Below are 21,970 nucleotides of genomic sequence, written 5' to 3' on the forward strand. Positions count from 1 at the left end.
GGTTTAGCTACAAGTAGATTTTCAGGGAGGTTTAATTCCAAAATGAAATGGCTGAACGTCAAGTTTCTCTCTGATTGTTACAATTTTATATCTTGAAGTCATCACTGTGAGTCAGAATGAGACACAACACACAGAAACTGATACACTGTACAATGCACAACAATGAACACACCGTTTATGCTAGAGAGCTGAGCTTGTTTTTCATCAGAAGCTTTAAAGCCTGTGATGTCCACGCACAGTGTGCGTGTGCAGGCGGGGGAGGAGTTGAGCAGCAGCTGAAGCAGGGACAGAAGACGAAGAGTTCAGTCGACTGACTGCTGCTCTGAACCGACAAGTAAGTTCTCATGTTTCTATCTTACACACTATACATCTTACCAACCTTGTGTGTATTTGTAGTGTATTTGTCTGCATTGTGGGATCAGCTGATTGTTCATGATTGTTTTGTGCTTTAATGTGACTGAATATGTGAAACATTAATAAACAGATGTAACACAAAGGAAGAGAAGAGAAAAGGAAATTTTTAAAGCTGGTTTCTCTAACTTTATTTTGAAGGGCACTTTGTAAACAATGACACAGTCCCAACAGTTTGTTGTCAGTATTCAGTCTGTCAGCAGCTTTTATTTTGTTGTTGTTTTCAGCTCCACATTTAATCAGAAACAGACTCTTCTGTGCCGGGCCAAGGTCGGCAGCTCTGTACTCGTCCCTGTTTGGTTCCGGATGTGAGGGTGAACCCTGAGACTCAGCAACTTCCTCCAAATGTTGCTGCTCATTTTCAGGAGCATCCCACTCCTTTTCTTCTTGCTAAGATTTCATTGTTTTCTCATGTAAATCAGTTTCTATTCAGGGCAGTCTGAGCGGGGGGAGTGGGGGGCAGCTCCTAAAACATTGTGTTCAGCTTCAGAGAAATGGAACCAGGCTAGAGAAGGCTTTGTCTTGGGCCAATGAATCAGTATTCGTTTGAGGAAAAATCTAAAGGGCCTTTCAGATGCTGTTCGCCCCCCCCCCCACTCCCCCTGATGGAGGACAGACTGGTTCCTGCTGAGAGCCGGGTCTTTGCTCATAAAAGGCCGCAGGAGGAGCGAGAAGAACAGGATTTGCACTGCCAGCTGACGAGTGAAAGAGGCCACAGCTTTAATGGAGGCCTAAAGGAGGAGTTCGTCATTTCTCAGCACAATAACAACAGAGATGGGGCGGGGGAGAGAGGGGCTTTATGGGTAATTGACTCTCTTTTTGTCCGAGTGGAGCCAAGAGCTTGAACTACATTTCTGGTAAGAGCTCCTCCACTGCCGTTCATCAAACCCCAAGGAACAAACGAAGGGCTGGTCTGGGTCTCTGGTAGACTCCTTTAATCTGGTCCACATCAGATTATTGAGATTAAATGTCGCAGATTTGGGGCTGATCTGAAAAGGGAGTAGATTCTATGTGGACCAGATGGTACAGGCTTAGACCACGCCACCACGTTCAGGCAGACTCTTCCAGATGTGAAACAACGGGCACCCCGCCCCCCGGCCTGTTCTTTTTGTAGATGTTGTGTGTTGTGTTGATTTTCTCCATCAGCTGTGTGTGTCTCTGCAGAATGCGACGCTTCCTCTCTATGACCCTGGTCCTGGTCCTGGTCCTAACACTCATTGAGGCCAACAGGAGAGGAAAGAATCACAGAGGTGAGACTTAAACCAGCAGCCGTTAGCATGCTAGCTAGCTGAGACACATCTGAAATTAGAACCATCTCATTGGCAACACACATCACCTTAAAAACAGCAACAATTGTACCACAGTAGTACAACAACATCAACAGTAGATAAAGAACAACTAAGTTACAAGTCTGGCTTGGTTAAGTCAGAGTTCTGTTCCATCAGTGAGACTAAAATGAGTTCCCGCTGAGTTACCATGGTAACTCATGCTGGTGAATTAGCCTGATCTGGCACAGGCTAACTTTTCACTTCATTTAGATCAGACGTGTCCGGTTCTGGAGGACCACTGTCCTGCAGTGCTGATCAGCTCGTCATCAAGCTCTGCTGAGGTCTGATCAGGAGCCACTCAGATCATCAGGTGTTATGGAGCAGGAAACATCTAAAACATGCAGAACAGTGGCCCTCCAGGACTGGATTTGGACACCTCTGGTTTAGATGTATGTCAAAGAACGTGTGACGAGCGGAAAAAAAAAAATTGTGATTCTCTGCACTCACAACGCAATGTGAAAATATCAGTATGAATTAAAAATCAGGTGTCATCACTTACATTGTTCAAATTCAGTCAATCATGAAATCAATTTAAATATCCAACGTTAGGCATCGAATGAAGCCACTAAGGTGAAGCAGATAATGATGCCTTTAAAAAGTTTCAATATAAGTAACACCCTCACACCGTTAAGACCTTTGTCTCTGATTGGCTGGTGAAGTAATCATTCAATCAACAACAGCATTACTTAATCATCAGAAGACCACATCCTGTCCATTCAGTTAAGACTGTGTAGCAGAAGATGCTCAAACAATCCAGAGAGTGTTTAGACCACCAGCCTGAAGGTCTGAAGGATCAGGGTCCCCATGAGGTCATAGGGTCATGGGGTGGTGAATGTTTCTCGAGGCAGGAAGCAGAAAGTTGATGTGTTATTCTGTAACACCTGGACGTACCTGCTGGGGTGGTGACATCACAGTGCAGTGTGATGGAAAGTCGGTCTCTTCCAGGTGGGAAACATGAGAAGTCCAGACTGGAGTCTGACTGCGGAGCATCAGAGACGCTTTACGGGAAATGTGTCCCTGAGGACGGAGACTGTGGAGATGGACTGAGAGACGCAACCTGTAAAGACAAATCCTACAAGATTCACTGCAGAATACCCTGCAACTGGAAGAAGGACATCAGTGAGACAAGACTACATAACACCATGACTTCTTAGTGACTACACAACACAATCACTAATTTCTGCTCTGCTGTCAGTGTGAGGACAATGACAATGATGTCACAGTTGTGGGCATGGTCTTTCTCCCTTAGGTGACTGTAAGTACAGGTTCGGTCCGTGGGGTCCATGTGACGGTGACACCAACACCAAGAGCCGGTCAGGAACTCTGAAGAGAGCGCTGTTCAATGCTGAGTGCCAAACCACAGTCAAGGTCTCCAAACCCTGTTCCCCCAAAGTCAAGAAGGCCAGAGGTGAGACCTGAGGTCCCACCCAGGAAGATTGAGCTGTTCCTCTGTGATGTCACAACAAAGCCTTTAATTTCAAACATATTAAACAGGACAACAACAGCATGATTAATTTCTTCATGTTTGTCTTCAGGGGAGAAGGCGGCCAACTAAAGGATGATGGAGGGAAGTCCCTTCCTCTGGCTCAACAATCGTCTTCCCTACTCATTAAACCCAGAGACCAGAACCAGAACCAACTTCTCCTCTAGTTCATTTTAACACTGTAGCTTCTACTTTAATGTTTAGGCCTAAAGAACTTAGCTTAAACTCCATTAACATCCAGATCAGGATCTGATCCTCTCTGAGAACTGGACTCAGTCCAAGACTTCAGTCTCAGCTTCAGGATCATGATGACAGAATCTTTCAATGTATGATTCTATTTTTGAACTGTAGATTATTGACTTGCACAAATGAACAAATTAAACTGTACATTGTTTTAGTGACGTTTGGTTTGTGGTTTGATGATGATGTGGTGATGATAATGAAGCGGCAGTTATTTAGATTCTGATCCAGGTTCAGTTCAGTTCAGAAAACATTTATCTTGAACAGAAAACTCCTTGCAGCTTTCCCAGACAGCACCCATCCAGCTCAGTCTCATGGTCAGTCAACTACAATTCCCATGGTGCATTTCACTGACAAACAGCTGATCAAAGTTTCACATTATGAGTTTTCATCAACAGCTTAGCAGACGGGTGAAATTTGGACACCTGATCACAGCTTCATTCTGCAACAGTGCAGGAGGCTGCAGAAGGTTTTCCTGAAGGTGACACTGCACAGAGCGTAGCAGCCCGGGTTCACCGCGCTGTTGATGTAACACAGCCAGTATCCTGTACTCCACAGGCCTTCTGGGACACACACGTGACAAAAGGCTGCCACCACAGCCATGATGTTGTATGGCATCCAAGTGACGATGAAGGCCATAAGGATGGCCATGATGGTCTTGGTAACCCTCCTCTCCCTCGCCATCACTCGACGTCTCCTCCTGTCCTCAGACTTGATGCTCGGACAGGTGGAAAGCACCGTCAAGGCCGACCTGTGTAGTTCTGTGTTTGATGAGGAGTCGTTCTCGATCTTGTTGTAGTCTTCGTTTCTGATACGGCAGGTGGAGGTCACGCACACATCTACCACCTCAGATGTGTCTCTGGGACTTCTGGATGCTGTCTGGTTACTTTTTGTTCTCAAAGTGCTGGATTTTGATTGGTTCAGAGAGATGTCTGAGCCTGGTTCACTGGTCACCCAGCTGTTACATTTCAGGTAAGAACTCTTGTTGAATGGGTTGGAGGTCCTGAGCAAGGTTTGTTCAGGCTGCAGTGCGCTCAGACGGCTGCGGCTGGCGGCAGACAGGCGGCTGTACAGGAGGATGATGATGAACGCTGGCAGGTAGAAGGAAGGTAGCGTTGTCGCCAGGGTGACAGCAGGGCTGGCCAGGAGCTGGGTGTAACACTGTCCATCAGGGACGATTCTTTTGCCCCCTACAGTTTGCCAGCAGATGATTGCGGGGGCCCAGAGGATGAGGGACAGCAGCCACGCCCCCCCAATCATCAGCCCGGCCATCCTGCCCGTCCGCCACACTGGGTAGCTGAAGGGCTGCGTCATGCAGAAGTACCGGTCCAGACTGATGATCAGCAGGTTCATGACGGAGGCGCTGCTCACCACGTGGTCCAGAACAAGCCACATGTCACAGAGCATGGGCCCCAGGGGCCAGTGGCCCCCCAGCAGGTAGAGCGTGTAAAGGTTCATGGACAACAGTCCAATGACCAGGTCAGCCATCGCCAGGCTCAACAGGAAGTAATTGTTGATGGTTCGCAAGTGACGGTTCACTTTGATGGACAGGATCACTAGCGAGTTGCCCAGCACGGTGATGATACTGAGGGATGTGGTTACCATGACGATGAGGATCAGCTGCCCACTGCTGTAAGGCCACGCTCTGATTGGACCTGGATGGGAAGCATTAATACAGGGGCGGAGCAAAGCAGAGATGTTCAGGTCTGGTTCCAGTGCTCCTCCCATGTCTCCTACAAAACATCAACAGTAACAACAACCAGATCAGATCAGAGACAGAGACAGAGACAGAAGATCAGAACAGAACCAGATCAGATCAGAGACAGACAGAGACAGAAGATCAGAATAGAACCAGATCAAATCAGAGACAGAGACAGAAGATCAGAACAGAACCAGATCAGAGACAGAAGATCACAACAGAACCAGATCAGATCAGAGACAGAGACAGAAGATCGGAACAGAACCAGATCAGAGACAGAAGAACAGAACAGAACCAGATCAGATCAGAGACAGAGACAGAGACAGAAGATCAGAACAGAACCAGATCAGATCAGAGACAGACAGAGACAGAAGATCAGAATAGAACCAGATCAAATCAGAGACAGAGACAGAAGATCAGAACAGAACCAGATCAGAGACAGAAGATCACAACAGAACCAGATCAGATCAGAGACAGAGACAGAAGATCGGAACAGAACCAGATCAGAGACAGAAGATCAGAACAGAACCAGATCAGAGACAAGAACAGAACAGAACCAGATCAGGTCAGAGACAGAGACAGAAGATCAGAACAGAGATAAACCCAGAGCGGTACCTGTGCAGAGAGAACCTCTTTGGTGATGTTGCTGCTGAATCAGCTCCGGCTGGTTTATAAACAGGATGAAGAGCGTCCTCCTCCTCCAGACGTCATCAGCTGCTGTCATTGTTGTCAGCCCAGAGTCGCCTTCAAGTGGGACGTGATGAACGGGCCATGTTGTCATTTTCCATTAAGTCATTAAGTCTGGACCAGGTTCATTAGGCAGTTTTTGTCACGCAAGTCAGGTCCACTGGATCTGATGGATCAAGGCTTCATTGATCAGTTTAAAAAAAAACAAAAAAAAAACAGCCATCTTCCACATCCATTCAGGCTAAAGGGCCACATGGTTCTGTGTTAGTCCGGTTAAAGTCTGAGGTCTTGGTTCAGAGGACTCAGAAACTGAACCTTAAATTCAGCCGTCAGGACTTCTGGACTTTAATGTCACAACAGACTGGTTGCAGTGTGTTTAATGAGGGATGCTGTTGATGTTACAATTCACCTCATCAGTCGTTTCTGCTGTCTCCACTGATGAGTTTGACATCCGGAGCCTGATGACTTCAACCCAATCAGTATCTCTGGAAACTTCCTGTCATCTCCTTATATTTAATGAGAAGCCCTGTCTAGGTGCATCATGGGAAACGCCTGAAGCTTTCATGGAGCCAAAACAGGAACAGATAATCAATTGAAGCGTCCCAGATTGTTAGTGATGTTTGGTTTCTGAAGGTGATTCTGAAGTGTGTGTGTGTGTGTGTGTCTTGGCTTCAGACTCACAGGGTCACAAAGAAGTCAGGATAAATTATTTATTAGCTTTGAATCTAGACGACTACCTGAGAGTAAACATCACTGTTCACTAATGAAAGCTGAGATTAACAGGACTCACTGTCAGTGGGACTCGTTAAGGTTAACAAGTCCCATTAACAGGCTTCGTTCACAGAACTCGTTAGCATCTCTTCACCTGAATTGAAATATCCTCACAGGAAACTCTCAAAGCTCTTTAATTACATCACGTCTAAAAGTCAAAGCTCTGTACAGACTCCAGTCGTACCAAACACAACCCCCCCCAAAAAAGTACAGACAGGAAACCATCCAGACAACAAGTTTTTAAAATGTTCATTGATCAAGTAAAGCCAGGAGGAGCATCTGACCAGCTCTGTCACCTGTTTGTCTCACATGCAGCCCGGTCCTGACCTGGCCTCACCTGGACCAACCTGCAGGTTAAATAGAAAGTAAACAGCTCCCAGCTGAGGGCCCTCCCTCCTAAGCTTCATTCCAATTGGTCCGTCAAACCACCCCCCATAAAACCAAAGTAAGAACATAGGAGGAGGAGAAGCTCTTCATCACCAATTCAAGTTTTTTTTTCTAGTGGGGGGTGACATGAAGTGATGTCACGTGAAACCTGTAGGAATCTACCAGTCACACAAAGAGACACACAATGGAGAGAGGGGGAGGTGTGTAGTTCTGGTCATGATGAAACTCCGCCCACTGTCCCCCAGACAGGAAATAACTCTTTTCCACTTCAGAGTCACAGTATCTGATGTGATGGCCAGTCCTCAGTGACACCCCCCCCCCACCCCTGTGTCCAAACATTGTCATCATCACATGATTCAGGCTAAATAAAGTTGTGCTGAATTCACTTCAATTATTGTCTGTTAACATCACATTGGACAGAATGCCCCCCACCCCCCCACATGGCACTTGGACACAGACCTGGTCCTTCAGTGACTACCTGTCCAGCTTCAGGTTTTAAGGGTGAGATGGGGGGGCAACCACTTGATAATGATAAGGCTCTAAGGAGCATATCTTGGCCAATAGGAGAGCTACCTGCTGTATGGGTTGCCAGGGTAAGTGTTAGGGCCACCCCCACCACTACTACTGGGGGGGGGGCTGTGAGCAGAGGGAGGAGGGGGAGGGGAAGACAGCAGCAGGGAGGAAGAAGGACCTGGCAAGGAGTCATCGTCCGTCTGTCCTCCAAATACATCGTCCATGTCCACAGCAAGAGACAGGCCGGAGGGGCGGGGGCCCCAATGGGGTGCGTGCTGCTCAGACGGATTGGGCAGCTGAGGAGGGGGGTACAAGTGGGTCGTGGTAATATGGGGGTGTCCTGAGGAGGGAGGGGCCGAGACTGTGGGTTCGTCTTCATGCCTGGAGGCCCCAGAGCCCGTCTGAGAGCCGCGGTGAATCCGATGACTGACGATGATGTTGTTGCCGAAGCCGCCCATTGACGCCATGGTGGTGCTCTGCTCCCGCTGCACGACAGCCGTCATCCCTCCCTCCGCAATCAGACGGCGGATTCGAGCCAGAGCGTCTTCACCTGAGCCGAACTCTGGAGTCTCACCTGGACCAACGAGCAACAAGACACATTAGGTCCACATACAGTCTCTGATCCAATTTAGTCCTGGTCCAACTTTGTCCTGATCCAAATTAGTCCTGTCACTGCTATGGGACAGTGATCAGACTGAGCACCCAGAGACCTCCTGGGCTCTGTCCCCTGTCAGCAGGGTCAAAGGTCAGAGTGTGGGGCGTTACCAGCAGCTGTGGAGGGCGTGGTCTCAGACGACATGTCAGTTTGGATGCTGTCCTCAGATCTGCTGCCCTGAGACGCCTCCTGACTCTGGACGGCTCGACTCGTGGACGGAGTCTCAGGTGGGACATCTGAGGACAGAAGGAAGAAAACATGCTGAAGAAACAGCCACTGAGACAGAAGGAGTTACACCACAGTTATGTCACAACGGTACTAGAGTTCTGTATGCCAGTCTCAGGTATGGGATCAGTACTCGATGGGTGCTGGACGACGCCGGGCTCCGATAGGTCTCTCTCTGTTTGTGTCTCGGCATTCTGCAGCTGAATGATTGGCGTCTGGGTTCCTTGTGATGTCACTGAAGGGGTGGGGTGTCGGGGCTGAAGACCAATGGCATTCATCAGTCCCATGTCCCTATCCAGCCTCCATCCAGAGCGATTAGGCCTGAGTGGAGAGGACAGGGAGTTAATGATCTGATCCAGGACTGATCCTGAGGTCCACTGAGGGTCCTCACCCTGGTCTGTCGGGACCTCGAGTCCGACTGGTCCCGCTGTTGTTAACAGAGAACAAAGGCTCACTGCTGGACTCTGAAGGGCTCTCACCATCACTGCGATAGAACCTACACATACACAGAGGAGACACACACACACACACAATTAAAGGAAGTCTTTCAGCAGGGTGTCTCTGGACGAATCACAGGCCTCATTAAAAAACTAATTGATCTTCAATTAAAGGTCTTCCTGTTCAGAGTGACCCTGACGATAATCACATGGCGGGGGTGGGGGTTACTCTTCTGGATCAGGTCCTGCTGCCTCAGAGACCATAGAGCAGGTCATGGACCTAGTCAACAACAGCTCCAGCTTCATCATCATCATCATCCTCTCACTGAGGTCACATGACAGGCAGTGCAATCACATGGTATGTGGGTGGAGACTCACACAGGGCGACAGATGACCAGGTCCCCTTTGTTGGTTCCATAGGCCAGACCCATCCCAGGATCAGGAAGCCAGCGGGCTGAGTTGATGCTGACATGACGCCTCTGGTCTGGAGCCATTGGGTAGACCACATTAAAGACCATCTAAGATAAGAACAGGAACAGGATTAACACACACAGCAGTCCCTGTCTGACCATTCAGTTGTGTAGCACTGTGTGTAGCGTTATGTTGCATGATCTCACCCTGATGGATGTTTCCCCCCCATGCGGTTGCTGCAGCCTGAACACCTGGGCCACCATGTGGTCAGTGGTCGGGTGCAGCAGGATTCTGCGGGAGGCAAGGCCCACCATGACGTAGCAGCCCAGGGGGGACAGGCTCACTGAGATGGCATTCGGACCTGGGGAGGCACATCAAAGCCGTGTTAAAGGAAATCAGAGGTAAGACTTGGCATGGCCTGGGCCGTGAATGGGGGACTGACCGAATCTCTTTGTATAGAGCATCTCCCCCAGGTTGTGAGGAGCCAGAGAGTAGATGGCCAGGATGCCCTCATCTGGAAAACCCCGCTGACTGCTGGGAATGAAGACAGCCAGCAACTGACCGTCCGCTGAGATGTCGCAGCTCGCGTCATTGTAGATCTTGCAGTTTGGCACCAGGACGTTGACTGAAGCTTGACAGGAAGTGAACAGATGTGTGTCGTTAGCTGTTTGTGACTCTGACTAGCATCAAGTCCAGATCCTGATGCTGATCAGAGTCAGATCCAGGTTTCCTATGAGTGCTCCCTGGACCTGCTCCTTTCCTGGTCCCTGTGGACTCACCCAGCCTACAACACAAACCTGACTAAGACCACCTGACACAAAACCTTCACACCCCTGGTTTCAATGCTGGGCCTCCAAGCCTCAGACCTCAACTAAGCTATGGTGGATGGTGTGCTGACTCGTACCATTGCTGATCTCTGGCAGGTCGAACTTGGTGAAATCCCACCACTGCAGTCGGTATGTGGTGTTTGCGATGTTGCTGGCAACAGCGGACTGACCGTCCCCGATAGACGCCCCTGAGAGAACAGGTTGTCAGTTTAGAGACAACAACCAGGTAAGGTGTGCATGTGCAGGCCAGTGTGCATACCAGCAAGGACTCTGTTGACAGAGGAGTGTGTAGCCAGACCAGGCTGCCCTCTCTCATGGAAGATCCCAGCGTAGGGCAGGTACTCAGGGAGGAGGAAGCGCCTACAAGGGAATGAGAGTTTGGATTTAGGATGATACAGATCTTCCTGAGGTTCACCAGACCAGAGCTGACTCACCGTGGGACAAAGCGACCCAGGGAGGGGGCAGACATCCGGGCGTTTCTTGATGTCCTGTGCCTTGCTCTGTCGCCGTTATCACTGGAAACAAAACAGGGTCAGAATCAGGAAAGACTCAAATGACTAAACCACAGCATATGGTCTCCAAAAATGAACCTGTAAAACTTCGTGGCATCATCAGGACAAAGAGCGTCACTTACTCCAGCTCCTCAAAGTCCACGTCACTGTTGTCCATGGAGTTGGATGGGTTGCTGGCTGGACTGTCTGAAGAAGATGACATGGCCCGTAGACGGTTCTGCTGGTAGCGAAGAGAGCGCTGGCGGATGCTATCCCGTCTGGAAAGGTACTGAATCATCCTCTGGGCGTAGTAGGCAGCTGGAGACAGTCTGGACAGCACAGAGGACAGACATTAGAACCAGGTCTCTGCAAGTCAAGACAACTCACATCTGTTTCAGCTGTCTATGACACAGTACAGCTGCGAGGGGTCTGACCTGGTTGGAGGGGGGTAAATGAAGTGTACCTGGCTGGATCGGGGTAGATGGGGTGGTCTCTGGATCCTGACATGTCGTAGCGGGACAGTGATAACAGAGATGACTCCAACAGTCGCCTGAGACAGAAGCAGAAGGTCGGCTCTTACAACGCTGACTGAACTGATGTTTCACTTTTAACTCAGTTTATTCAACATTAATTTTCTGACAGACAGAACTAGATCCAACTTGGTCCAGATCCTGATCCAAAGTCAGACAGACTCAATGACTCTGTGACTGTCCTACCTCAGTGTTGTTTTAGATCTATTGTCTAACTTGGAGACACGTACCTCCTCAGGGAGTCTTCATCTGGGGGGTCAACAGGCATTTCTTGGCTTAAGGCCTCCGGTGGCTCAGCGGGCCGCCCGGTAGCAGCCTGCCGGTAAACTCTTTCCCACTGAGCTGTGTCCTGGTTGTAAACCAAGCCCACTGTCTGCTCTCCAGGCTGACTGGAAGACGACGCCATTGGGAAGGCCACTGGTCCCGCTGCTCCACCTCCAGAGAGTGGGGGCTGCTCGCTGGGCTCTGGAGCTGCCCTCCTCTCCTGGGAATGGGCCTCTAAAGTTCTCCTGCTTTCTTCAGGCTGCCAAGAGGAAGCTGAAGCTGGGAAGGAGGCAGAGGAAGATGAGGGCTCAAGAGAGGAGGCGGAGGTGGAAGAGGCTTGGTTGGTGCGCTCCCAGCGCTGAGAGTCGTGATTGAAGGTCAGCAGGTTGTGGCAGGCCCTGCAGCGGTTCAGATGGCCGCGGGACGCTGGGGGAGGAACATTGTTCTCCAGGCTGTGAGAGGATGGAGGGGCAGGCGGCTGGTAGTGGATGATGGTAGCAGAGGAAGAAGAGGAGGAAGGCCCAGGTCTATCTGGGTCCATGTTATTGTTTAGCAGCTGTTGATTCTGTTCCTGGCTTCGGTCTGTTATGCTGCTCCCCAGTGGTGGCTCCAGGTCCTGCATGCGGTCGAACTCCATGAAATAGCGACTCAGGTTGCACTGCAGTACGTTGCGGAAGGAAGCCGTATTGCTGCGAGAGCCGTCCCAAAAGGGGTGGTGCCCGCTGCTTGTGCCTGCGGCATCTCGGGCCCCACCCTCTCCTTGTTGGACAAAACCCCGCCCCTCGCTGGCAGAGGTGTAAACTGGAGAGTGAGAGGAGCCGTCCTGCTGACGCAGCACTGACAAAAGGCTGATGGAAGAGGAGGATGAGGTTCTGGGAGGCAGCATACCCGGACCGACACTCCCCTCCCTCATGCTTAGCAAGTTGCAGGTCCAGTCAGGTCCTGGTCTAGAGGTGGAGTGCGGCTCGACGCCGCTTGGGGCAGGGGGATTGAGAGAGGAGCTGGCGCTGTAGTAGACGGAGGTGAAAGCTGAGGGTCGCTCCGACGCCTGTCTGGGCTCTGTACGGGCTGAAGAGAACGTGGAAGCCGAGGGGGGCGGGGGAGTGTCCACTGACACCCTGAGATCAGAAGGGGTCACAGAGGAGCCGCCACCACTGCCCAGAGGATTACGATTGACTGAGCAGCGACTACACAGGCAAACCATGCCCAGGTGCTGGGTGCAGCCGGGAAAAGAGGGCCCGCGTTCCGAGCTGGGGTACTGAGACAGAGGGATGCTAGGAGTTTCCCCCACATTACCACCATTCTCTCCAAGTGGGCGGGTCTGATCGCCTCCTGTCTGAGCGCCCGGTGAGCGAGACGATAAAATGTGGAGGAAATTATGAAGGATGGGTGTGCGGCGAACTGGCTGGGCAGGGAGGAAGGAGCGCTGACGGAAGTGAGGCATCTCAACGCTGTCCATGGGAACCTCAGAGTCCTCCTCGCTCTGAGGACACAACAGACCCATCAGACCCACATCACTGCTGAAACACTTTGTCCGCCTGGTGAAACGAACCATGCCTAAGATCTTATTATAGCGTCACAAGATCTTACCTGGTGATTGGACGGATTTACGATGGCTGTCAGCAAGTTGTGGCCCAGAGGGTCGAACCTCACCAACCTGAAATTAATACACACATGAACACAACAAAGACACACAAAACTCTGATCAGAACCAGGTCATCTGAGTCCTCAAACGGACCTGCAGCAGACGCAGGTTTCATTTCCTAGCGTGACTCTCTACCTCCTGAGGGAAACATTTCACAGCTTATGAGTTCACCCACCGGACTCTCTCTGTGTCACTTCCTGTCTTGACCACGGCGAAGGGCTCCGGGCGGCTCCAGTCCCAGAAGTGCAGCTCGTTGTTGGTAGCAATCAGGAGCAGCTGAGCAGTTGGGTGGAAGGCCAGCGAGGCGATGGCAACATTACTCTCAGTGAACCAGCTCTCACTCCCCCCCTGCAGGAAAAACACCATCACTGGAGACACCAGCATAACACTTCAACCATCCCTGCCAAAGTGCTCTGGGGAAAGGTCAGAGAGCCTTCAGAGCCTGAATCTGGAGTCACAGAGACCACATTGCCCAGTCCAGAGGTCCCTTCAAATGTATCCTGGACCACAGAGGATCCAACAGGTGGATCTTTTGTGGTCCAACATATCCCATGATCCATTGCACTGGTAATAAATTCTGAGGAGCAAATCAAGGAAAGAGATAATGCATCATCGTGGCTGCAAGGCACCATCAACTGGTTGTCTCTGTCAGAATCAACAGGTTTAACAGTGTGATGACTTAACTTCATTTACAAATATCAGATAGTCAGAGAAAGTCGACGGAGCCTCAGAAACTCGGTCACAGTAACCAATGCTCAGGGCTCGTACTCACATGCAGGTCCCAGATACGGACTTCGCCATCAAGGCACCCAGAGGCCACCAGTCCAGGTATGGTGGGGTGGAAGGTGACACACCATGGTGTTCTACGGTGGCCCACTAAGGAATGGAGGCACTTTCCAGTCTTCACCTCCGTTATGTAAATGTTGTGGTTGACATGTGTGGATGCCATTAGTGTTCTTTAAAGACAGAGGACAGACAGAGACATTAACTGCAGACCCCATAACAACTAATTAAAAACAGACAGGTTGTCGGGTGTCAGAAACAAATTAGGTCTTCACCTGTCAGGGCTGAAGGCCAACAAGAAGGTGGACCGGGGGCTGTCAGGAAGCTCCACTTTCTATTAGAGACACACACACACACACATATATATATATATATACATTCCAGTTAACTGTCAATATGGGGGGGGGGGAATCAGTCAGTAAATCAGGATGAGGGGGCGGTCTTCAGTACCTGACTCTGCCACTTCATCCAGCGGACTTTCTCCTCCACCAGCAGCTGCAGGAGCCGCTGAGACCCGAAGGTCTGGGAGCCACGTTCCCGGCTCGACAGGATCCGGACCGAGTTCCTCTGACAGGATGCCATGTCACTACCAGGGGCCTTAGCTGATTGGCTGCTCACTCAAGCTGCTGCCAGTCCATGCAGAGTTTAGGCTAAAAGACAGAGGACACAGATAGCTTATTTTCTTATCAATTAGTCAAACTATTGTTTAACTTGTTGAGATTCATTTTCCTGAACATTAGTTTTTTATTGATTCTTCAGTCCGAAAACTGAGACCATGTCTGGGACTCAGGGGCGAGCTGGTGGGGCTGGTGGGGCAGGTGGAGCAGGGCCAGATCACACGTTCAGATTGGGCATCTCAAAAACGCCTTGGAGATTATTTCACTCACTGATTATCAGAAATGATCACTGAGCAATCAGATTCATTACACAACAGTTTCTCTTGTCTACACCATTGGTGAGGGGATACTCAGCTAAAAGAAAAAACATACACCATTTTTAAGAGCTTTTGAATTGATTGCTATTTTTAACATATATATTTTTAAAGGTACCAGGTACCCCCTGGAGAGCCCTCATGTAGCCACATTTGAGAACCACTCATCTACACAATTTAGAGACTTGAAAGGAGACGATCTGGATCAGCTTTCCAACCCTGAAGCTCCCCTGACAGACCAGGAAGGAGACAAAACTCACGTCTCCATGAACAGGGACACAGACCCCCGGCCATGGACAGAGTCCAGGACCGGGTCCACTCCATCCTGCTGATTCCTCAGCCTAGTGCTCTGATCGGACTCGACTCAATCTCCCAGATGGAGATCCGAAGGACGATTTGGAGCCAGAACAGTAAATGAACACCCGGACAGCCAGTCCGGCGGCTACATGAGCGGACGACCGGGAGGACGGAATCCGTGTTAATTCGGGTAAGGGGGACCCGGACACACGCTGGTGTCCAGAGGAGACATTAACCCGCAGTGTGGCCTACCTTCCTTTCTCCTGGAGCTCTCCGGCTGGGCCATCTCAAGCTAACAAGCTAGCAGGCTAGCTGGCTCGGCCAAAAACAGAAAATGTGGCCGCCGTAAATAACGAGTCTTCGTCCGCGAACATCGGCATGTAATAGGCTGATGTGATGAACAACGTCCACCCAGCTCAACGGAAAACATCCATATGACCGGAGGGAGCGGAGGAAACGGCTTTCTAAGGCATCGGTCCGGTGTTTGATTAGCTGCCCGACGCCGACCTGCTACTGCGTAACTAGCTAGCTGCTAGTTAGCCACATACTCAGGCTGCTCAACAGAGCACCGATTGCAACAGTTCGAACAACACCGTTCACGCAGTGACGATTTTTAAATGATGTAATCCACTTAAGTGACAATGAAATAAATGTAAAATAAAATTACAATAAAGACAAAACGCTGATCACCGGGGAGTTCATACTTAATTTATACAGTCAAATTAAAAAATCTAAATTTACTGCAGCAGGAGGCTGTTCTGAAACGATTAGCTGTCAGAAGAGCTTTAATACGATTAATTAATGCAAAGAGTTATACATTTTAATTTTTTATTCAATTTAGTGACGTCAGTAGATCTCAGGAAGTATTTAGCAGCAGTTACCTGCTCTTTAGCTTAATTTAATTCCAATAGTTTTTGTAAACTATGGAAACAGTTAAGGTTCATAACAAAGGACCTTTATATTTCCTTTATTTTTACTTCATTGTAGTTATTATTTTAGCTATGATTGTTGACTCCACCCCCTATATAACCAGGCCCGCCCCTGGTTCTGTGGTCACTTCATGTCTTCATCAGTCAGCACACTCTGGACCTTCATCATCATCATCATCGGTTTCCTGAAGCTGTAACTGTTGACACAGTCACAGCAGAGTTTTATTGATAACAAGTCACGTGACTTTTTAAAATCCGTGTGTTCAATCATATGATCATTGACTCTTTCTTCACTGCAGCTCAGCCTCCACCGGAAGGTCACTGTCACTGGAAGCTGCAGCACACCAGAACCCACCCTCCCACCACTAACATCTGGACTGTTTCCTCTGAGAAGGCCATTGTCTTCAAAGAAACACCAACCTTTGACCAATCGTGGACTTTAATGACGAGACAAGAGAGATCACCAGCACAACAGCTAGACTGTGACCAGTAAGACCAGACACAATAACAATTGCACTGACACAAGACAGTTGTTATGGACCTGGAAAAACACACACTCACATGTTGGAGATGTACATTTCCAGTGCAAATGCTATTCAAACGTTTCCGGGAACTATTTGAGTGTTCACCAACGAACATCTGCTCCACACATACTGAACACCCAAAGACACACAGACAGAGCGAGAAGCTCTTCAGTTGATTCCTTATTTGAAGCAAAAAGTGTCTCTATCCAAAAAACAACTGTGTGAACAGATAACAGAGAATAACTCAGGAACAGCTCATCTTAACAGGGCACAAGTACGGAAAATAAAAGCTTTATTTTCATATTAAGCACTAGAATCATATTTCCTGCTGAGAACAACAGAAATAACAACAGACCCCTTAAGAGAAAAAACCATCACCACATTTTAAAAGTTACTGATTCAGTGATTATTGGAAATCATTTTCCTTCCCTAACACAGATACAAACACATACACGCACAAGCTCAGAAGTTCTCCTTGTAGAAGTTGAAGCCAAAGTGTTCACACTGAGCCTTGATGACTTTAGCCAGAGCTGGAGAACCACAGTAGAACACATGGACCTTCCCCTTGTTCTCCTCAGAAACCTTCTGGAACACCTAACACAACACACACACACACACACAATTGCAACCTCATGATCTGGAACCAGACAGACCCAGACAGACCCCAGAAATGGCCTGATCTCTCACCTTCCCCCACTCTGGTCTTCCAGGCTGAGTCCTGGTCCTCAGTCCAGTGATGGAGTCCCTTTTTTCCTTCTTGGCCAAAAGGTCCAACGCCATCTGCAAGCCGATGGCCTTCATGTCATTCTTACTGAGAGCCGACGTCATGTACATGTGCATCTCTAGGAACCGGCCTGGAAAGACACAGAGACAATGATCCAGATCCTGCTCCTGGTCCTGGTCCTGAATCACTAATGCATCCCCCCTCACCTTCTGGTTCCTCATCAGCCTGGTCCATCTCCAGCTTGGTCAGTAAACTAACAAACCATTCAAATGACTTCTGGTCTCTGTTGATCCAGATGAAGTCCACCTGAGCAGGTGAGACAGAGTGAGACAGGCTGAGACAGATAGGGGGTGAGACAGGCTGAGACAGATGTCTGGTACCTTACGCAGCTTCATGTCACTGTCCTTGATGTTCTCACACCAGGAGTAGTTACAATTGGGGCAGTTCTGCTTTCTGCGTCTGTATCTGGAGAAGAAGTCATGAAGGTTAGACCTGTCCTCTGACCTCTGACCTCATGTAGTCCTGGTCACGGCACCTTTCTTACCTGTACATGATGCTCTGCAGAATGGAAGCAAAGGGTGTGATGCCGATACCGGCGCCGATTAAGACAGCGTGTTCAGAGGCGAAGATCTGTCTGGTGGGGGTCCCGTAGGGTCCGTCTACATAACACTGACAGAACAGACTGTGAGCTGGATCACCTAGACCTGAAACCTGGTCAGGGTCTTTCCTGGAGTACCACAACTTAAGCCAATCAGAGAGCAGGCTCTCATCTAGTTTCGATGGGGTGGTGGTGAATGTGATGTCACCAGATTGGTCGGTCAGTAGGTGTGACTCACCTTGATGTTACAGAATCTGTGGTTTTCTCCAAATTTGGGGTTGACCTGCAAAACCCGAACAGAACCAGGAGTCAAAGGTCTGAACAGAGTCTGGTTCTGAGCTCAGGTCCAGACCACATGACTTTACCTCCCTGAGGGGCGGGGCCTCCCCTCTCTCTGCTGGCCCCAGCTCGTCTGGGAGTCGATCTCCCGTCTCTGGGACAACACTGGCCCAGGAGCCATTCTGTCGGAACATGGTCAGCTCGATGTCATCGTCCTGATTGGACGCCACAGCTCCGTTAGAGTCCAAGCCGAACAGGCCAGCCTGCAGAGGTCAGAGGTCACTGAGACTGACTGACTGTCTGTCTGTCTGTCTGTCTGTCTGTCATGTGTCTGGTGGTGTACCTGGACCTCCTGCTGTCTGCGGATCCTCAGACTGGTGGCCAGTCTTCTGGGACAGGGTCCAGGTTCTGGACTCTCTGGTATTCTGAAGTACTCGTACAATCTATTGGTCCACTGGCCCATGGAGCGGATGTGGAGCCACAGGGTGTCTGCAGGTCAAAGGTCACAGAAGTTAGTGGGAGATCTAACTGTAGCCCCGCCCCCCCGGATGAGGCATACCGGACTGCTCGGGGGCACTGCTGATGGTGAATGGGTGCCACTCGTATTTGGCGATGTCGGGGATGTTAATGTAGACGTAGTCTCCCGGTTTGAAGTGAAAGAACTGAGGACGTCTGATCACCAGATGAGTCACCTGAGGACAAGGACCCTGTTGGACTCTGACCCTGTTGGACTCTGACCCTGTTGGGCCCTGACCCTGTTGGGCCCTGACCCTGTTGGACTCTGACACACCATCACCCTGTTTGTGTTTGTGGGTCTGTGGTTGTTGTGTGTCTGTGTGTTACCTTGGAGGGCAGCAGGTTCACCTCCACAATGTAAAGTCCTCCCATCCGGGACACAGCAATTCCCACGATCTTCTCCAGGATGAAGACCAGACCTGGGACAACAAACCACTTCCAGAAGTTGGCACAGTGGATCAGGAGCAGAGACCAGACCCATACATAGGACAAATGGGACCAGTAGAAGACCTGAGGAGGACCAGCAGTCCAGGTTTCAGTCCACCATTGACACTGTGTGTGTGTCTAATCATGTGTCCCTGTCCTCAGGAGCAGGACTCTTGAGGTCAGGGTCCTCATGATTACTGTAGTAACTGGCCAAAGACACCAGAGGGAGCCACTGACACACACGCTCATTGCATGAATGATAGTGATGATATTGATATTGAACCGTAACTTATCATGTGACAGACCAGGAGAATCTCATTCACTCTGATCCATCAGATCTATTTGTGTCTTACTTCGAAGTGTCCACTGCGCCGTACAAAGGTGCTGGAGCAGAGCACCATGAGGCAGATCACTACCTGCAGGACCACCCCAGTCAGCGAGGCTGTCCCCTTCACCCAGCCAATCCCGGGCCGCGTGGTCAGCAGGTACTCCCACAGACCGAACTCGCTGGTCTCCGACAGCTGGACTAAGAGACACACAGAGACATGAGCAGGTCTGACACAGAGGCGTCAACTGTCTGCACCCATCCGTCCCCTGCTGGCGTCTGTACCAAAGTTGAAGACGTGAGCGGTGGTGTGCACCAGGGTGTAGCAGAGAATGGCATAGCCCACAATCTGGTGCAGCAGGATGTTCTGGTCCAGAGGTAAGACCCTCACAACCCAGGTTGCCCTTAGCCATGTCAGACAGCGCCGCAGCATCAGCACCTGCGCAGGTGAAGGTCCACAACATCAAAATATTGAAGTCAAAACTGATCTTCACAGAGTCCATTAGAGTGAACAGGCCTATCACAGACCAGCGGTTAGCTCTCTCATGGACCTTTAAAGTAAATGAAGATTAAAGCCCCCCCGGATTCGTACCATGACAAAGGTGCAGTTAAAGTTGAGACACTGTCCACAACCCTTGGCCACCATGAACCAGGCCCCACCCCTGCGGTGCTGCAGCACGGCACCAGTGAACAGCAGCAGGTTCAGGCCAGCGAACACACACAGGAACAGCAGCTTCCTGCTGTTGTTGTGCCAGTAGGCCCGAGTCAGGTAACGAGGAGTCTGACGCTTCTTCTGGTCCAGGTCTGGAGGCTTCAGCCAGTTAGCAGCACTGCGGAGCGAACCCTGAACTTATAATGTTCTGGAGCAGCAGCTGGTGGAGAACCAACACTGAGCTCCAAGAGCAACAATTGTCTGTGCTGTTGTGTTTCTGTTGTGTATTGGGGTGCACACCTGATGGTGAGGTTCTCCATCACCTCGGGGAAGGTCTCCAATTCGGCCTTCAGCTCCTCAAAGGTGATGGCTCCACTCTGGTCCTTATCGGCGGACTCAAACAGTGCCAGTGTCAGGTCGTCAAGTTTCTCTTCTGGCAGAGAGATAGCGCTCTCACGCAGGCAGGACTTCAGGACCGTCCTGAGCTCGTCAGGGTCGATGGAGCCGCTGCCTGTGGACGCGCACACTGAGTGAGTGGAACATTACAGAAGGGGTAGATCCCCGGGGGCTGGCAGTCCACCATGAGGACCCCCAGGAGCGGGGGCATGTTGGCTACTGACCATCCACGTCGTAGACCTGGAACAGGAACTTCAGCTTGTCCGTGTCACTGCCGTGAATCAGAAGCTCCAGAGCTTCAAGCAGCTCGTCCAGACTGATGGAGCAACTTCCATCAGAGTCGAACAGGGAGAAGAACCGCTCTGCAAAGAAAGACTGCACGGCAACAACAGAATGATGACAACAGAACAGCAATGTGTTGACAAAACAACAAGATTGTGACACAACAAAACAACAGACAAAAATAACATAACAATAGGAAAACATACAAAGAGGCATACAACAACACAACACTGCGACACATGCCATCAGAGTCAGGTCTGTGAGCAGGATAGGGACTCTGTGTCGGGTCTAGGTTCAGATCCAGGACTCACCTCTTTGACCTTCAGGGCCGTCTTGAACTCGTCCAGGTCGATCTCCTTGTCGTCTCCTGCGATGCTCTCAAACTGTCTGGTGACCCACTCCAGCCAGCGAGCATCCTCGTCCAGACTCATGGTGAATCAAGGTCCCTTTCTTGGTCTGGTGCGGTTTGGTCCAGGTCCAGAGGTGCTTCTCCTCTGATCAGTCACCTGGAGGTTTTACCGGTGGGAAAGTACTTATGGAATTAAACTGGTAGATGAAGTGAAATGACCTCCCACTCAGTAAGTCGTTCGATCTGATCAGCTAATTAACAAGAAAATCAACTTTAACCTCAGATGATCTTTGGTGACAGACGCACGTTCTGCTGCTGTGTCACAAGAACTATGTGTGCCTGTCTGAGGCCGTTGTGTGTCTCGGCTTAAATGGCCAACCTTCATGAACAGCTGAAGTTCTCTGGATGTCCTGCTGTTTTCACACAGAGCTGCAGCATCATGACGTCGTTACCATGGAGACAGCAGTGGGGGAAACACAACAAACACGCAAACTGGGGCCATTAATCATGACTAAAGTGAACATCTCTCAGTTTTGTTGTTTGAAAGATGGTGCCGGTAGAATCAATAACTGGTCTGATGATCATTAGTTATTGATTAGTGATCATTAATTAAATGCATTTTGTCAGGGAATGTTTAAAGCAATAACGATGAATGGACGAGACACAGAATTAATCCATCCTACCTGCTGTGGCAGCGTCTCCTTCGTCAGCTCAGTCTGAGTCTGCATCTCCTCTGTCTGTCCTCAGGTCCCATCTGTCAGCTGGAGCTGACATCCTGCCGCCCACCGAGCCACCGCCGCCATCAGCTGGTCAGAGGAGACGACACATCCTGAGCTGATATCAGACGTTTTCACACTAAGGACGAAAGCTTTGCGTGCTCCAGACTTATTAGTTTATAGTTTCATTCCTAAAGCTTCAGTGTTGATTTATGTCCAGTTAAAACTGTCTCATTTTC

General features: G+C 49.9%; 4 protein-coding genes across 8 annotated transcripts; 1 reads left to right on the plus strand and 3 right to left on the minus strand.

Moving 5' to 3' along the window:
- The first annotated feature begins 188 nt into the window (after positions 1-188).
- On the plus strand, positions 189-3,610 carry LOC115057028 (midkine). Its single transcript, XM_029523901.1, has 5 exons — positions 189-334; positions 1,576-1,661; positions 2,685-2,858; positions 2,989-3,147; positions 3,275-3,610. The coding sequence occupies exons 2-5, from the start codon at positions 1,577-1,579 to the stop codon at positions 3,292-3,294; spliced, it is 438 nt and encodes a 145-aa protein (XP_029379761.1). The 5' UTR covers positions 189-334; position 1,576; the 3' UTR covers positions 3,295-3,610.
- A 281-nt stretch (positions 3,611-3,891) lies between these two features.
- Positions 3,892-5,190, minus strand: LOC115056078 (muscarinic acetylcholine receptor M4-like). Its single transcript, XM_029522327.1, has one exon. The coding sequence runs from the start codon at positions 5,188-5,190 to the stop codon at positions 3,892-3,894; it is 1,299 nt and encodes a 432-aa protein (XP_029378187.1).
- A 1,354-nt stretch (positions 5,191-6,544) lies between these two features.
- Positions 6,545-15,537, minus strand: ambra1b (autophagy/beclin-1 regulator 1b). Its single transcript, XM_029523890.1, has 19 exons — positions 15,268-15,537; positions 14,238-14,437; positions 14,063-14,121; positions 13,777-13,960; positions 13,180-13,352; positions 12,950-13,016; positions 11,326-12,842; positions 11,029-11,115; positions 10,709-10,894; positions 10,509-10,589; positions 10,334-10,434; positions 10,152-10,262; positions 9,690-9,878; positions 9,454-9,608; positions 9,215-9,354; positions 8,791-8,895; positions 8,533-8,720; positions 8,285-8,410; positions 6,545-8,093 (listed from the first exon to the last, which is right to left on the minus strand). Exons 2-19 carry the CDS (start codon positions 14,367-14,369, stop codon positions 7,576-7,578), a joined length of 4,119 nt encoding a protein of 1,372 aa, XP_029379750.1. The 5' UTR covers positions 14,370-14,437; positions 15,268-15,537; the 3' UTR covers positions 6,545-7,575.
- Positions 15,538-16,396: 859 nt separating this feature from the next.
- nox5 (NADPH oxidase, EF-hand calcium binding domain 5) lies at positions 16,397-21,771 on the minus strand. Of its 5 annotated transcripts, XM_029523897.1 has the most exons (17): positions 21,699-21,766; positions 20,978-21,444; positions 20,609-20,759; positions 20,289-20,499; positions 19,929-20,166; positions 19,622-19,775; positions 19,365-19,537; positions 18,913-19,095; positions 18,629-18,761; positions 18,413-18,558; positions 18,156-18,332; positions 18,029-18,073; positions 17,737-17,861; positions 17,573-17,657; positions 17,399-17,498; positions 17,156-17,322; positions 16,397-17,062 (listed from the first exon to the last, which is right to left on the minus strand). In XM_029523897.1, the coding sequence occupies exons 2-17, from the start codon at positions 21,095-21,097 to the stop codon at positions 16,931-16,933; spliced, it is 2,340 nt and encodes a 779-aa protein (XP_029379757.1). In that variant the 5' UTR covers positions 21,098-21,444; positions 21,699-21,766; the 3' UTR covers positions 16,397-16,930. The 5 variants fall into 5 exon arrangements, 3 of the variants coding, with proteins under 3 accessions (XP_029379757.1, XP_029379760.1, XP_029379758.1); XM_029523900.1 differs by lacking the exon at positions 18,156-18,332 and having other exon boundaries at positions 21,699-21,770; XM_029523898.1 differs by having other exon boundaries at positions 20,978-21,715.
- Positions 21,772-21,970: the final 199 nt, after the last annotated feature.

Source organism: Echeneis naucrates, chromosome 16 (genome assembly GCF_900963305.1).
Source record: "Echeneis naucrates chromosome 16, fEcheNa1.1, whole genome shotgun sequence".
Taxonomy (NCBI): domain Eukaryota; kingdom Metazoa; phylum Chordata; class Actinopteri; order Carangiformes; family Echeneidae; genus Echeneis; species Echeneis naucrates.

Coding starts and splice junctions, on each gene's coding strand:
- LOC115057028 (XM_029523901.1), top strand. CDS start 1,577: ATGCGACGCTTCCTCTCTATGACCCTGGTCCTGGTCCTGGTCCTAACA. Junction 1,662..2,684: donor GAGAGGAAAGAATCACAGAG/GTGAGACTTAAA, acceptor GGTCTCTTCCAG/GTGGGAAACATGAGAAGTCC. Junction 3,148..3,274: donor CAAAGTCAAGAAGGCCAGAG/GTGAGACCTGAG, acceptor GTTTGTCTTCAG/GGGAGAAGGCGGCCAACTAA.
- LOC115056078 (XM_029522327.1), bottom strand. CDS start 5,190: ATGGGAGGAGCACTGGAACCAGACCTGAACATCTCTGCTTTGCTCCGC.
- ambra1b (XM_029523890.1), bottom strand. CDS start 14,369: ATGGCATCCTGTCAGAGGAACTCGGTCCGGATCCTGTCGAGCCGGGAA. Junction 9,355..9,453: donor GGGGGGAAACATCCATCAGG/GTGAGATCATGC, acceptor TTCTTATCTTAG/ATGGTCTTTAATGTGGTCTA. Junction 8,411..8,532: donor CGTCGTCCAGCACCCATCGA/GTACTGATCCCA, acceptor TTCTGTCCTCAG/ATGTCCCACCTGAGACTCCG.
- nox5 (XM_029523897.1), bottom strand. CDS start 21,097: ATGAGTCTGGACGAGGATGCTCGCTGGCTGGAGTGGGTCACCAGACAG. Junction 19,538..19,621: donor CGCTCACGTCTTCAACTTTG/GTACAGACGCCA, acceptor TGTGTCTCTTAG/TCCAGCTGTCGGAGACCAGC. Junction 18,559..18,628: donor CAGTGCCCCCGAGCAGTCCG/GTATGCCTCATC, acceptor TTTGACCTGCAG/ACACCCTGTGGCTCCACATC.